This window comes from Geotrypetes seraphini, chromosome 3 (assembly GCF_902459505.1).
Source record: "Geotrypetes seraphini chromosome 3, aGeoSer1.1, whole genome shotgun sequence".
NCBI lineage: Eukaryota > Metazoa > Chordata > Amphibia > Gymnophiona > Dermophiidae > Geotrypetes > Geotrypetes seraphini.
Window position 1 is genome coordinate 309530307 of NC_047086.1, and position 15803 is coordinate 309546109.

The 15803-nt window shown below is 38.1% G+C and overlaps 1 protein-coding gene across 3 annotated transcripts in view; it reads right to left on the reverse strand.

Annotated features, from left to right (window-relative positions):
- MACROD2 (mono-ADP ribosylhydrolase 2) overlaps positions 1–15803 on the reverse strand; it is a 1978548-nt gene that overhangs the window by 1659847 nt on the left and 302898 nt on the right. For all 3 annotated transcript variants that reach the window (XM_033936388.1, XM_033936386.1, XM_033936387.1), the window contains one exon: positions 6600–6629. In XM_033936388.1, the coding sequence (XP_033792279.1) occupies positions 6600–6629 (30 nt within the window). The remainder of the gene's footprint in view (positions 1–6599; positions 6630–15803) is intronic.

Genomic DNA, 15803 nt, shown 5'->3' on the forward strand with positions numbered 1-15803 from the left:
GTGTCTTTCAACTCATCTGATAAATCCAAATGCCTTTATTCTTCCAAAAATCATAAAATGACTCTACGACTCGACATGCGCATGTTTCGGCCCAAACGGCCTGCCTCAGGAGTCTTATGAGTCTTGAACTGTATGAAAAGTGCACAATCTCACTAAATGCTGCTTCTGAATGAAGAAAAAAGATAAATGAAAAAGATCCAGAGCCTGAAGAAACATATCACATTGCCAAACGCGATACGTTTCTTCAGGCTCTGGATCTTTTCATCTATCTTTTTTCTTCATTCAAAAGCAGCATTTAGTGAGATTGTGCACTTTTCATACAGTTCAAGACTCATAAGACTCCTGAGGCAGGCCGTTTGGGCCGAAACATGCACATGTCGAGTCGTAGAGTCATTTTATGATTTTTGGAAGAATAAAGGCATTTGGATTTATCAGATGAGTTGAAAGACACTTTTTTGTGCACCATTCTGATTGGGACAATTCCACCTTTGTTCTGTGCTTTAAAGGCTCATGGTGCCAGATCCAAGCCCAGGTTTCAACCGAGTTAAATATTTGGAGAAGGAAGAGAAGGAAACAGGCTATATCAGAGTTTAAAGTGTACTAAAAATTCAAAATGACTAGATAGTTTATGAAAAAATAAGAAAAAATGATTAACGCTGATTCTAGGTGCATTTTTCATTGAATGAATATGCTATTAAATACAAATATTTGAGGCTAGCCCAGTGGCTCAGCAGGTCTTCAGATCAGGCCTTCCACTCACTGGCAGCATTCATAGCCCTCTGAAGAGAAGAAAACAGTCATTGCACAATAGTGAGATCTAATGGCCAGGTCAGAGCTCATGATGTCAGGGTTCCAGAAGGAATCCTAGTGCATGACCCTAGCTAAGGACTTTAATTATTACAATGACAGGCCTAATATAAGTCAGGAAGAGATATAATAAATAATTCTAGCACCAGAATCTCAGTCCTGTTTCTGATTGAGCTAGAAATCCAAAGGAAAAACTTCCAGATCAATCACTCTATTTTTGTTGCATCAGGTTATTATAAAATTACTTCATTCTATAGACATCCCTTTAGCAAAACGGCAAATTAAATATCAAACACCAATTAACTGATGAACTTTAAATGAATTAGAATTCATTTTATACATGAACTTGCAGAACACTCATCACAAACGACAGGTTTTGACAGTTTAAATGTTTTAGGGTGCAGCACAAAGTCCATTCCTGTTAACCCTCTTGTCCCCTACTATATCCTATCTTATTTCTTTCATCTTCCCAGTAAAATTGTATATTCTTTACTTTTAAGAACCAGCACCATTGGATGGATGAAGCTGTCAGCAATTTACCACAGCAGCAGCACAGCAGGGAATATTAGAAATAAGCCCCGACTTCAGCTACATCAGCAGCATTTCACATACTCAGTCATAAGCTCTGCCAGATCAGGCCATACTAGAGGAAGTGTGACAAACCAATATAGGTCATCTGAGGACTTGCAGCATAGATGCCTGCATAGATTCCCAAAGCCTCTACTATAAACAGTAAAAGGTCATGGGATTTGATATACTACCTTTGTACATTAGAACCAAATCAGTTTATATGTATTATATGGAGGCATCTTCCTAGTCCCTAAGTTTTGTACCTGGGGCAATGAAGAGTTAAGTGACCTGCCCAGGATCACAAGGACACAAGGAGCTCCAGTAGGCATTTACTGTTCTCTAACACCAGTACTGTAGTTGCTAGACAGATATAATATAAATATAAAATCAGATGTATATGTGTATGTGTATATATATATATGTGTGTGTGTATGTATGTATGTTCCAGCATAACTCCTAAAAGCATAGACAGATTTCAACTAAACTTGGTATACATATCACTTACTATCTGGAGAAAATTATTGTGGGGGTGGGAAGGGGGGTGACGTGTGCTTTATATAGATGGAACTACTTTGACCAATTGTGTGAAGCTTGGGGAATGATGTCACAAGGAGCTGGGCTGTCATTGCTGTAACAATGCCTCCAAGGAAACGTAAGGCAATTGGCCAAGTGCAATCAAAGGCTAAAAAATGAAACCCAGCCTACATAATAAAATCCCTAGGAGTTGAATACAAGACTTGCGATGCTGCGCGACAGAGCTGCTACATCTAGAGCTTCAGAGACAGCACAGCAGCATGAGGCCAATTTTTGTTCCTTTTCCTGTCTAATAGAGGACCAGAATAAATACCTGGGCAACGCTGGGAAATCAGCTAGGATATATATTAAAAAAAACAAATTGACTTTCCAGCTTCTTCCAGAAGTAAGGAAGTTCTACTGGATTAATATTTTAAACAAAGGGAAGTAACTATTTATCTATTTATGTAAGTACTCTATTGCATATTTGCAAAACTTTCTTTGGTTATTGAGCCCCACTGGCTTCTGATTACACATACAGACCCAGAAATTCTGCAGACTTTATACTGTGCTGCCCTAGCTGGTATAGCAGGTCAAGGAGTGATCCAGAAGTATATAGGAGACAGATAATTTTTCTTTTAGGAGACAAAACCCCAGTAGAAACAAGAGCCTATAAGGGCATAACATAATAGGTCAGATCAATGCTCCATCTAGCCCAGTATCCTGTCTATAGTGGCTATTCCATGTCACAAGTTATGTCTCTATGCAGCCTAGCATTCTTCAGGCAACAACCACCACCTTGTCACATTATTTTGCAGCCTTGAGATTAGAGAGTTGCACAAGGACCGAAAATTTATTCTTCTCCACCCATCCCCAATGGAATCTTGACCATCCCCACTCATACCCACTCATACCCACTAAGATCCATTCCATCCCCACTGATTCTCACAATTAATCTCCTCCATTCCCACCCATATCAACAGGAGTCAATACTATTATTTATTTGATCACAACCCTCAGTTTCCTCCCAACTCATAAAGCCTTCCATAGTTTTTTGGGGGGAGAATATTCACCATTCAAACAATGTCTATTCAAGCTTCAGATTGGTGCTCCAACTGCCTTTCTGTGTTCCAATTGTCTCTTAGTGCATTCCAAGCACATAGCAACTTCTTCCATCCCTGCAGGAATCATGAGGTATTTTCTTTCATCCCCATTGGAATCCCATGTCAACTTCTATATCCATGGGAATCCTGCAGGTTTCACTGATTTTCTGCAATCCCCATTCTTACAGCTCTCTACTTGAAATCTTTAGACAATATCACCCCAAGGCCTCTCTCCTATTTTGTGCTTTTTAGTTTCTCACCCTCTAGCACATACTGGGTTTTTTTCAGATTTCTACACCGAAGGTGCATCACTTTGCACTTCTTCGAATTAAATTTTAGCCACCAAACATTTGACCATTCTTCTAATTTTTGTAGATCACATCTCATGTTGTTAATTCCCTCGAGGTGTCTGTTCTGTTGCAAATCTTGGTGTCATCCACAAAAAGACATATTTTTTTCCTTCTAACCTTTCAGCAATGTCACTTACAAATATGTTAAATAGAATTGGCTACAGTACCAATCCTGGAGGCACTCCACTACTTATATTTCTGTTCTCTGAATAAACTCCATTAACCACCACCTTCTGTCATCTGTCAACCAGTTCCCATCCAGGCCACTACATTATATACTAATTTTAGCCTGATTAATTTATTTATGAGCCTCCTATGAGGGACTGTGTCAAAGGCCTTACTGAAATCCAAATAGACTACATCTAGTGCATGTCCAAAATCCAATTTTCTGTTCATCCAGTCAAAGAAATCAATAAGATTCATTTGGCATAACTTTCTTTTGGTGAAACCATGTTGCCTCAGATCTTGTAAGTGATTGAATTCCAGGAAATTCACTCTAAGAGTTTCTTTGAGCAGTGCCTCCATTACCTTTCCAACCACTGAGGAAAGGCTTATCAACCTATAGTTTCCTACTCCTCCTCTGCCTTCACTTTTGTGAAGATAGGCCACATCTGCTCTTCTTCAATGCCATGGAACCTCTCCTATCTCCAAGAATTTATTAAACAAATTTTCAATAGGACCCACCAGAACTTCTCTGAACTCCCTTATGATTCTAGGATGGATCTCATCCAGCTCCATGACTTTGTCTACTTTCAGTTTTTCAAGTTGTTCATAAATCCTTCCTTCTGAAAATGGTCCAATATCAACTTAATTTGCTTGAGTAATGCATTATTAAACGTCTTTTTCTATCATTATCAAACAGGAATCCTCTTTACTCCCAAAATAGAATTTAGTATGCAATATAAATATTTTTTCATGTGCTTTGCTTAAGTAATGCATTATTAAACATATTTTGACCTTAATATCAACTTGGAGTCCTCTTTAGCCCAAAAATAAAAGCCCCGTTCACCTATATATGGATGCCTCCAGAATGCCTAAGGGACGCCTAAGGCATTTCCACTAAACTTGTGCCCAACTAAAACCCAAAAGTCCTAGTTTTACATACATTACATTTTAGAATTAAGCCGTCATATGAATGAAGCAGTGAAGTAAAGTTACGTTATGTATATGATTATAAGGTGTTTTGCCCATATCAAACCACTTTTATTTCCTTGGCATTTTTAGCAGTTTACATCACCCCCTGGGTCCCTTGAGAAAGAATTTTGAAACATGGTCCATGTCGGGACCTGCTGACACAGTTGAAAGCTAAGTGGGAACTTCTTTCTCTCTTTTGCCATTGAAAATTAGTTGAGCATTTGAACAGTATGTTCATTTCAAGCTCTTTTTCAAAATAAGTCATACACAGTGATGGGGCGGTGGGTTTGGCCATAGGAGCTAACGCTCTTGGTCAAATTTCACAATTCTGAGTGTATGTGAACACTTTACTTACTTTATAAGCCATATATATATATTTTGCTTTTTTGTATACTGAGAAGTCTTATCCAGTTATACTAGTTTTAGAATTGAAATGTGGTTTAATGGCTGAGTGTGTGGCGCAGTGGTGCCTTAGCACCCTGACGTTCTTGGTTCAAATCTCCTACTGCTCGCTGTAACAGAGGAGAAATTTTTAAAAAGGATTAAAAGATAAATAAATAAAATATAATAGTAGTGCTAGTATCTCATTGTATACCATTTTTTTTCAAGAGTTCAATGGCATCCATCCAACTGGGAAGGTTTGATGAGATATTTGTTTCTAAAAGACATCTAGGGCTCCTTTTACTAAGGTGCACTAGCGTTTTTAGCACGCACACAAGAATAGCACGCGCGCTAGCTGAAAAATTACCACCTGCTTAAAAGGAGGCGGTATCGGCTAGCGCGTGCTATTCCGCGCGTAAAGGGCCCAACGCACCTTTGTAAAAGGAGCCCTAGAGACCAGCTTAATAATAAATGCAGAGTGGTATTCCATAAAGCTCCCCAGCCTCCTTAAGTGTTTACCATTTTAATGAAAAACAGCATAAAATCGCCATTCTAATGATGTCATAACACTAAAATGCAATAACATTATAGACATCATGAAGACATCTATGTGACAACTAAAAGGTGATTCTGTAAAGGACGTCTAACTATTTAGACGTGTCTAGACTCACTGAGCGATGCTCAGCTCAATTCTTTATAGTATATCTATGCATTATAGAATTGTGCTCAGCATTTCCCCACAGGACGTATACACGACGCCTAACTTTCAGATGTCCTTTACAGAATTTGCCCCTAAATCAAGTGTTTTCTTAGTTCATGTTGCCTCCATAAGGAGGGTTAGTATGCTATAATCCAATGGCTAGTTTATGCTTTTTTTAATCCATAAGGGCTTATGCCAACAGAAGGGCAGAAGGGCATGTGCCAAAAGAAATAATGTGAATCAAGTCCTTCATGGTTAGACTATTTCAAAGAAATAGCAGAAATAACGACAAATCATGCATCTTCAAGTTGTTTACCAAACTTAATAAATCTGATTGATTGACTTTCCTATCAAATAAAACAAGATCACACCTCAAGGGGGCAGTTTTAAAAGGAGGTGCCTGCTGTATGTTATGCATATTTTATGACAAATTGCAGCCTAAGAAGTAGGCACAAACATTTACAGATTCCAAGAGTAAGTGCAAATCTGCAACGATGTTTTTCAAATATGAATGTAAATGATCAGATTTTATAATTTTAGCACATGTTTATGTGCTCCCCTTACACTCTACCCAAACTCTACTCTGTGAATGCCCACTGGGAAAGTATTGTACATACCATCATTTCAAAGCACTTGCATTTTCATTAGTTAGTGTTTTATAAAAGGTAATTTATGTGTACATGTTGACACATCCACCCATAAATTACTAAAATATCTCCAATATGGGTGGTACTTTAGCACTTAAATTCATGCTCCCTTATAAAATTACCTTCAAAATAATATCACAAGGTAATATGAACTGAACTCTTATGTTTTTAAAATATATAGTACCATAATGGACATATAAGTGAGAAGTCACTGTACTCAGATTAACAATATATTTATAAAATTGCAATTAATTTTAGATAAATTGCACTCTGATATAAAGCACATTTAAGATTTAATAATTTCATTTTATACAAAATTTTTATGTTTACTAAATATTCTTCCCTTAAGTAGGCGCATTCATGTCAAAAGAAAAAAAGTTACATAAATGCTTACCTCCTCCACCACCAAGTAGAGATGAGTTTGCTGATAAAAAAAACAAAAGAGCAAAGTATTAACTTCATAGATTTTCCATTTAATGCAAGAACACTAAAGTATACTGAACAAATAAGGAAACTACAAAGGCAAAATGGTATTTTGTATAGCCATACTGAAAGTTAAAACAAATGATAATCAATGGCTTTACATTGTAATGAAATGGCTACTATTGCATTAAAATGTGGAGTTGTTGAAATTTCTTGCCATTTGTGTTGTTTCAATTAGTGCTATTTACATATAAAGAACTGATTTTAGATATAAAGAGGTCATCTAGGTGAGGATATCATGTGAAGGTCCATTTTAGATAAGATGTGGAAAGGAGAATTTGAGACATATCGCCCAATATTCAGCCTGCAGCTTTAAATGGCATCTATGTCACTCATAACCATGGGCTGAACTGCCCCCCCACCCCTCCCCCCGGATAGTCACTGGCGGGGCATTCACGGCTCCCAGTATTGAATAACCAGGTCCTGGTCAACTAGAAGTCAACCAGACACCAGCCAATATTTAGACTGGGGACCGGTTGACTTTAGCATATAAAGTTAATAATAATAACAGCTTTATTTATAATCCGGCAAACCTTTTCAGTTCAAGCTGACACCCTCTTTGATGTCCTTATTTTATGTGGTTACTTAGGGCTAGATTCACTAACCTCACAGATCTGATACGATTGTGATACGATCCGTGAGGTTGCTGGGCACCCAATTCATGACGCGTCCTCATGCAAATGGGGGCGATCGGAGTCACGCCCCAACAGACCACATGGGAAGAGCGATCCTGACGCATGCGCAGACCATCTTCTTTGCCTGTAGAGGGTCTGCGCATGCACTGCGTGTGTTCCATGCTCCTTCGAGTTTTGATCCTGGGATGGGTGCTGGCAGAGATCACCGCTGCAGTATATTTTGGCGCACTAAGGAGACTTAAGGGAAGCACTAGACAGATATCAAAGAAAGGGGAGGAAAAGACATGGCATAGCCAGAAGGATTTTTGTGAGCCCGTGCCACTCTGACTCTCCTGCTCTCTGCCGCCCTTCCCCAAATTCAGCCCCGCTTTAAACCCGCGGGTTAAAACCATAGGCTCGCACTGCGGGGAAGGGCGGCAGAGAGTAGGAGAGTCGGGGTGGCAAGAACAGGAGAGTTGGGGTGCTGATTCCTTTCAGGGCAGAGAGCAGAACGGCAGAGATACAGACAGGGTGGCAGAGAGCAAGGTTTTTGCTGCAGGGCAGGGATTTTAGGGCAGCAGAGAACAGGAAAAGACATGAGTGACTGGTCTTCAGCAGTCACTTCTTTTTTGATCGGTCAGCTCAGTCAGTGTTCCTTAAATTGTTTAGTGAATCGCTGCCTTCCTACATTTCCATGCCATTTCCCTCATTTACATGCGCGGATCGGATTGGGTGCAGACAGGTTAGTGAATCGGGTTGGGGTTGCAAAGTGGTCGGGAAACGATTGGTGTCCTTAGTGAATCTAGCCCTTAGTCAGTGAGTTGACTGAAATTCACCTCCAAGTAGGTGCTCTGCCCTTAACCTAACCGGTTAGGAGATTGCTGGTTAGCAGCAATATTCAGTAGCACTAACTGGTTAAATGCCACTGAATATCATGTGTCAAGTCACTCAGTGGGGTTTAACTGGGCAGGAGCCTTTCTTGCTCAGTTAAACCCTTTTGAATATCAAGATAAAACATTTTTGTTCTTCTCCTATTTCTCTTCTTTCATTGCTTGGTGATTTGTTGTTTTTAGGATCTATAAAAAAACATATGAGCGATAATTGTTGATTTGAACAAGCTCCAACAAGTGTAATAGTCTTAAACTGCCAAGTATTAATATATTGACATATATTTATAGTATAAGAGAGATATATTTTAAATTTATTTTATTTCTATATTATTATGATGCTATTTTTAATTGTATTGTTTTTGGATTATGAACTGCTATGAATCAAATGTTTTGTTTGAAAGATGAAGCATAGAAGAGTAATACAATAACTGCCATTGTTTCTTATGTAATTACCATGAAATATTTTTTCTCTGCCACGATTTTAGCTAACTTTGACCATTAATTATGCTTTCTGCATGTTGAAAACTGTCAGAAATACCTTCCTTTCTATTGAATTCCATAATTTGGTCAATAATGCTATGGATTGACAAGCTACATAAAATTAATGTAAGAAAACAAGAACAACCCTTGATTTCTCTAAATTATGTATCAGAAAAAAACCAATTGACTCCTTTAAATTTTTGGAAACACTTATGCAAAAAAGAAAGGAGGCATCCCAACCTACAGTTATAGAAAGGGAACAGACAGACAGTACGTAACTATGTCTGTGGTTATGCTTTTTCTGGTCTGGTCTTCTACACAGCTTCCAAACAGAATCAACAAAAGCTGAAAGCTTATAGCTGACAATGTAATTCAATCACAGCACATTGAAGCTTAATAAGGTAAACTGACAAGTTAACTAAACTCTTAGGCCTAGATTCACTAAGCCCACTGATTTTACCCAATCCGTGGGCGATCCGAGGCAGGCTGACCGATTCACCAACCATCTTCATGCAAACAGGAGCAATCCGAGGCACACTTCCTGTCCAGGACCCTTCCCCTGGACAGTAGCAGTGACACTTATAGGGCCCTCCACCACCATCCCTCAAACAGTACCAGCTGCACCTCCCGAACCCCTCCTCCTCAAACAGCAGCAGTTGTACCTCTTTGATCTCCTCCAGACAGTGGCAAATAATACTTTCAGATCCCCCAAACATGGGTCCCTACTCAAATTTAGATTATAGCCTAAATTTAGATTTAGCCTAAATTTAGATTATAGCCTAAATTTAAAAGAGTTTCCATACTAGGACAGACCGAACATCCATCAACAGTGGCCAACCCAGGTAACAAGTACCTGGCAAGATCCCAAAAAGTAAAGCATGTTTTATGCTGCTTATCCTAGGAATAAGCAGTGGATTTCCCCACATCCATCTTAATAATGGTTTATGAACTTCTTCATAAGGACGTTATCCAAACCTTTTTAAACCCTACTAAGCTAACTGCTTTTACTATATTATCTGGCAATGAATTCCACAGTTTAATTACACTTTAAGTGAAGAAATAGTTTCTCCTATTTGTTTCAAATCTACTACATACGTAGTAGCTTCAATGCATTCTCCCTAGTCCTAATATTTTTGGAAAGAGTAAACAAGCGACACACATCTACCTATTCCACTCCACTCAGTATTTTATAGACCTTTATCATATCTCCCCTGAGCCGTCTCTTCTCCATGTTGAAGAGGCCATCCCTTTTACCATTTTTGCTGCCCTTCTCTGATCTTTTCTAAATCCACTATATCTTTATTGAGATACGGCGACCAGAATTGCACACAGTATTTGAGGTGTGGCTGCACCACAGAACAATGCAAAGGCATTAAAACATTTTTATCTTAGTTTTCCATATGTTACAGAAGTTTAGCACTTATGCACATCATTGTCACCAGTAACTGAAAGTTACACATATAAGTGCTAGGCATTATTATGTAACTGGCATGTGTAAGTTGATTAGAACAGAATTGCTATTGGCGAACATGTGAATGGCGCATGGGCGTGCCATGGCGGTATCACCAAGTGATGCATGCCACTTATAGAAAACTATCAGTTGCATATGTTGAATGATACACACAAGCGCAGCTTATACCAGCCATTTAATATGATATAAGTAGGCATGCCAAACTTTCATCATGCCACAGCAGCATTGCACTAGTATTCTATGTTTAGGTGCACCATTATAGAATAGGCAGTAACCCCCAAATTCTATATATGAAACCCAAATTTGAATGTTGAAATTTGCATGCAGATCAAAGATATGCATGTAAATTAATTAGCTATGGACTAGAAATAAATTAATGCTAACAATCAATTATTGATGTTAATTGGCATTAGATTTTGTGCATGCATCTTCCTCATGCTTAAATCCCCTAGCACACAACTAAAACAGGGTGTTGCAATGGACACAGTAGGTACATTCCAAAAATCTGCACGTGGATTTATAAAATTGCACTAATTCCATACCCAAATGCCAAGAACTGGATGCCGGCATTTACACCAAGTTTCATCTGGTGTTAAGTACTGGACCCTAAATTTGGGTATGGGATTTTTTATGGTGCCCAGATTTGGGCGCCATTTACTGAATTCAGACTTATGTGTGCCCCACTGTGGTGCCTATATCTTAGCACCAATAGAATTGGCCAAAAAATGTTTTACTACTTCACTTGTGAGTATATTTAAATTTTGACTAGATTATGATGAAAGCTGCCTGGTTGCTTATTATATTTCCCCAAATCAAATTTTCTCAATCACTTTTTTAATATTCTTAAAAAAGAAAGAAAGAAAAAAAAGATGCTGGAAAAAGAAATAGCCTGCATGCTGTCAGCCATTCCTTTTTGTTAGTTTTAATACAAGGGTAATTACTTCAGAAAAAACTGATATAGGATTTAAGGATCATGAACATTAGGGATTTAAACTAATTAAACAGGAAACTTAAATATTCAGGTTCTTTATAGAGTAAATCAACCATAAGCCTCATTTGTTAATACATTAATTAAATGAAGGTTATCCATCTTTAAAGTGATGGCGCATAAGGCAATAATATTACAGTAGAAGTAATGTCAATAATATATCATTATTTAATCTAAACTACATTTGAAAGATCTGCAATTACTGTTAATCTTATAGGTTTACCAAAGAACAGAATTAAAGTAAATTATAATACTTTGCAAAGTAATTGAGCAAAACAGGATTACATTGTCCCAATAAATTATTAAATGAAAATTAAATGAATGGCTTACTTATATTACTGAAATAATGATAGCTGTTTGGCAAGTACTAGTTGGTTCTATAAAAAGACCATTTTTACTTATAGATTCTACAATACTGCTATGTATGTAACTGTATGTAACTCAGCCAGTAGGATAAAATCTTACTTGTTCCATAAAATGACTATATAGGGGACAATTTGAAAGCCATTTCCATATAGAGGAGATAATTTTATAACAATTTTCATACTTAAAATGTTTAATGCACACAAAATGAATTTTAGAAAATTACATCATGCTAATTTTGCCCATTTGATATAGTCTGTATATTTTTTGCAACCATAATTGTAGTTGTTATTCAAACTATGTTTTTGACATATGTATTGCAATTGACAATTCCGTATGTATTATGTATCCTTTATACTACAATAAAAAATTATTTGAAATAAAATTACATCATGCTTAAAACTGTGTACAAGAAAATTAGATGAATATTTATAAGTGACATTAGGGCAGGCATGTTCAGGAGAAGTTTGGGTGGTGCACCTTTGTGGCCCTGCTGTCCCAAAGGCAGAGATTACAAAGAAACTTAGTAAAACCAATTTGGAAACCCATTAGGAATGCCGCCATTTTGAAGTCTCTGATGTCCTCCCAACCGTACTCATCATAATTCAAGGTGCCTAGTAAGGTCTTGATGCTTTGAGGTGCACTGAGTGAGCCAGTGGAAGAGATCGATACTTGTTTCCATTATGGAGTAGCAGAGCTTTGATGCTCCTGGTAGAGCTGTCAATTAAGAATCGGATTGCAGGTGATTCCAACTGCCTCAAACAGACTGGTCACACTGTGGCAGAAACAGAGCCCATCTTGATGGATGAAAAAGGTGAAAAAAGCTAGGTGACGCTTCCTTTGGTTTGTGACTTGAACACTTTCATCTAACAAGTTCCACTGCTTGAGCCTTGATGTCAAAAGCTCACTTGATTTGGTGAGACCAAAACTTCTGATTAAGTCATTGAGGTCTTTTTGGTTTGGATAGTATGGGTTTCTCTCATCAGATGAACTGATATTGTAAACTGGTTCTACAATGTCTCCATCATTCTCATAATGCTGCTCTCTTCTGAAGACAACTGCTCTCTCTCTGGAGGAGTGGGTAAGGGGAGCTCAAGGCAATTTGGCACCAGGTTGATGGATGAAGGAATGTTTGGATATGTGATTGCAGATGCATGCTTGCCAGTTCGATGTTTGGAAGGGTCCACCATGCAGAAGTAGAAGTTGCTGGCATGATCAGTGGGTTCCTGCAAAATTCTTGGGATAGTAAATTTCATGGCTCTCTTTTTCCCTGTAGAAGAACAAAATGAAATTCTGGTAATGAAAATAAATTAATTTCACTATGACTAATGTGTACATGATTCTCACAACATATTTCATATATGATATATTTGCATATAACATTGACAAGTTTCAAATTTAAATATTTTTTAAAAATTAAATATTCTAAGAAATTTTATAGCATAAAATTCTGCCATCCTAGTAAACAAAATTGTCTTACCTTCCAGAGTTTTTTGGCATGTGCTCTCATGTGAAGTGAGGTGCCCATGGTTTGTCTTAATCCCCAACAGGCATGCTGAAATATGCCTTGTAGGCATCACACATCTTAGTAGATGCTTCTATGGAGTACTTTTCCCCCTTGTCTTGATAAATTGGCCACATATATAGCAAAATGCATCTGCTGGATGTTTGCACCTTAATAAAAGGGCCCCTAAGTTTACTCAGCTTGGAATCAAACTGGAATGTTCTACAAAAAAGGTAAATTTCAAAATATCAATGTCCAGATCACAAAAGCAAAGTTTTAGGGGAATTATAGTCATTTTATATACTTTTGTGATTATATTTCTGTATATAGGCCTCAAATAGGAAGGCAAAAAATCATTTACAATCCTATAAATCAAAATCAGCATTTTAGATTTCACCTGCTAAATAACTGGGAGTTAATGTACATAAGTCACATAGAACTGGGCTAATTGTATCTCTGAACCCAGAATGAATTATAGCATGTGCTGTAATGTTCTCATTTGCTGAAGTCTGTGAATTAATCAATGTGGTAGGCAATGGTACAATGAATGACAATAATTTAAAGAGTGACAGAATGCCTAGATGACTGCACGTAAATCAGAAAGCAAGTAGGAGTGTGGCAGTCTAATATCATGTAATTTTGAAAATGCACTTCTCTTCACTGCAGCATGGACCTCTATCCTCAATTTGACATGAATTATGACTCCATGCCTTTGAACATTCCAGCTTAAGGATTAACTGGTTCCTCCAAAGTCAATTAAAGATTTGCATCTGGAGGATCATGCCTACTGATCCAGAGTACTTTTTGTTTTAGATGGATTAGGGTATAATTTGTTCAATTTCATTCAATTACTCGCCATGTTTAGACAGGATTTTAAAATAAGTTCAGAGGAAAGGAAGGAAAATCTGTATCAACAACATAAAGTCTATAGTGAACTACTGTGGATGCACTAACATTTTCAAAATAGGAAGCAGTAAGTGCATCCACACTAACTGTGAATATGCTTAGGAGCAAATTTTATAATGGATTTTTCTGAGTGCAAAGACCTTATGTGCATAAAAGGGCTTTAAAAACTTACCCTAGTCATGTGTAAAACTATGTGTGGTGCCAAGAACACACATAGTTTTATGTTAACTGGGTCTAGGGATGTTTAGAAGCTGATTCTAGGCAGAGCATGAGCATAAATGTTCACAGTTTCAATCAGCACAATTTCTGCCACTTTGGCTGTGGTTATTTAAAACACATAGGTGTTTATGTATCATATAAAATAGGCTTAAAAAGGTACCTATTTGGCCTTCACACATTGGTGAGCTATGGCTTTGTACTTAACGTGGTAATTATGTCTTTATAACAAAACATACAGAGGGCTATTTTCAAAAGGATATCTAAGTACGACTTTGGACATTTCCCTAAAAATGTCCAAAACTAGAGGCAGAGAAACAGTCATTTTCTAAAGAGTCGTCCAATTTTTTTTTTTTTTTAATCCCTTACTTAGATGTCTTGGCTCCAAGGACATCTAATTGTATTCACCATTTTTGACCACAGAAAAGTCCAAGTTAGAAATGTCCAAATCTAGACCATTTAGACATGGGAGGGGCCAGCAAAGTAATTGATTGGTCACATAGACATCCCAATAGAGCAGTGGGGCACCTTAGAGGGCACTGCTGTTAACTTCACATAAAGGGTACCAGATATACATCTCACCATAACCCTCTTAAAAAGTATAGTGATCCCTCCAAAACTCCCTCAAAACCTACTATACCTACTTGTCTACCACCCCATAAGAATTGCCACTGCTGGGTCAGACCAGTGGTCCATCATGACCAGCAGTCCGCTCACGCGGTGGCCCTTAGGTCAAAGACCAGTGCCCTAACTGAGTCTAGCCTTACCTGCGTTCGTTCTGGTTCAACATGAACTTGTCTAACTTTGTCTTGAATCCCTGGAGGGTGTTTTCCCCTATAACAGCCTCCGGAAGAGCGTTCCAGTTTTCCACCACTCTCTGGGTGAAGAAGAACTTCCTTATGTTTGTACGGAATCTATCCCATTTTAACTTTAGAGAGTACCCTCTCGTTCTCTCTACCTTGGAGAGGGTGAACAACCTGTCTTTATCTACTAAGTCTATTCCCTTCATTATCTTGAATGTTTCGATCATGTCCCCTCTCAGTCTCCTCTTGATTGCTTGTTGTTTGTGTGTCCTCTGTGTCTGCTGTGGTTGCCCTCTGCTCTTTTTTGCAGTGACTTGTCACTTCTTAAGGCCCTTCGCAAAGGCACTCTCGCTAAGGCAAGCACCTTTAATGCTCGTCTTTGATGCACACCAATGGCTCCTCCCCTTTTAAGGGGGGGGACTCCAGATCAGTACTTGGCTGACATCAGAGGGGTTGGCACTTATATGGCAGTATATTAGGATTTTGGTGAGTTTTGGTAGGCTCACATGCCCCAAAAATCTGAATAATACATTACATACCTGTCTGTAGAACAGCAGCATCTGTTATGGGAAAGGTTAATAAAGCACCACACAGGTATCTTAAGTAGCCTTGAGGATGAGCTAATGAGCCATACAGAGGAGGCACCAGGCCCTTAAGATACTCTAACCACTATACGAGATCTGTTCAAAAAGTTCCAGGACAGTTTGAATTTCGCCCAACAGGAATTTATTTTGATAAGCGCTAGGCAGCGTTAAGAAGCTTGAAACTTCACGAGTAACCACCTTTTTTCCATTTGTTGATATCTGTTTTTGCCTCCGAATTACAGCAATTCTTGTGAAATTGTTATTTTGTGATCGGCTATTTTTCATCATGTGTGACC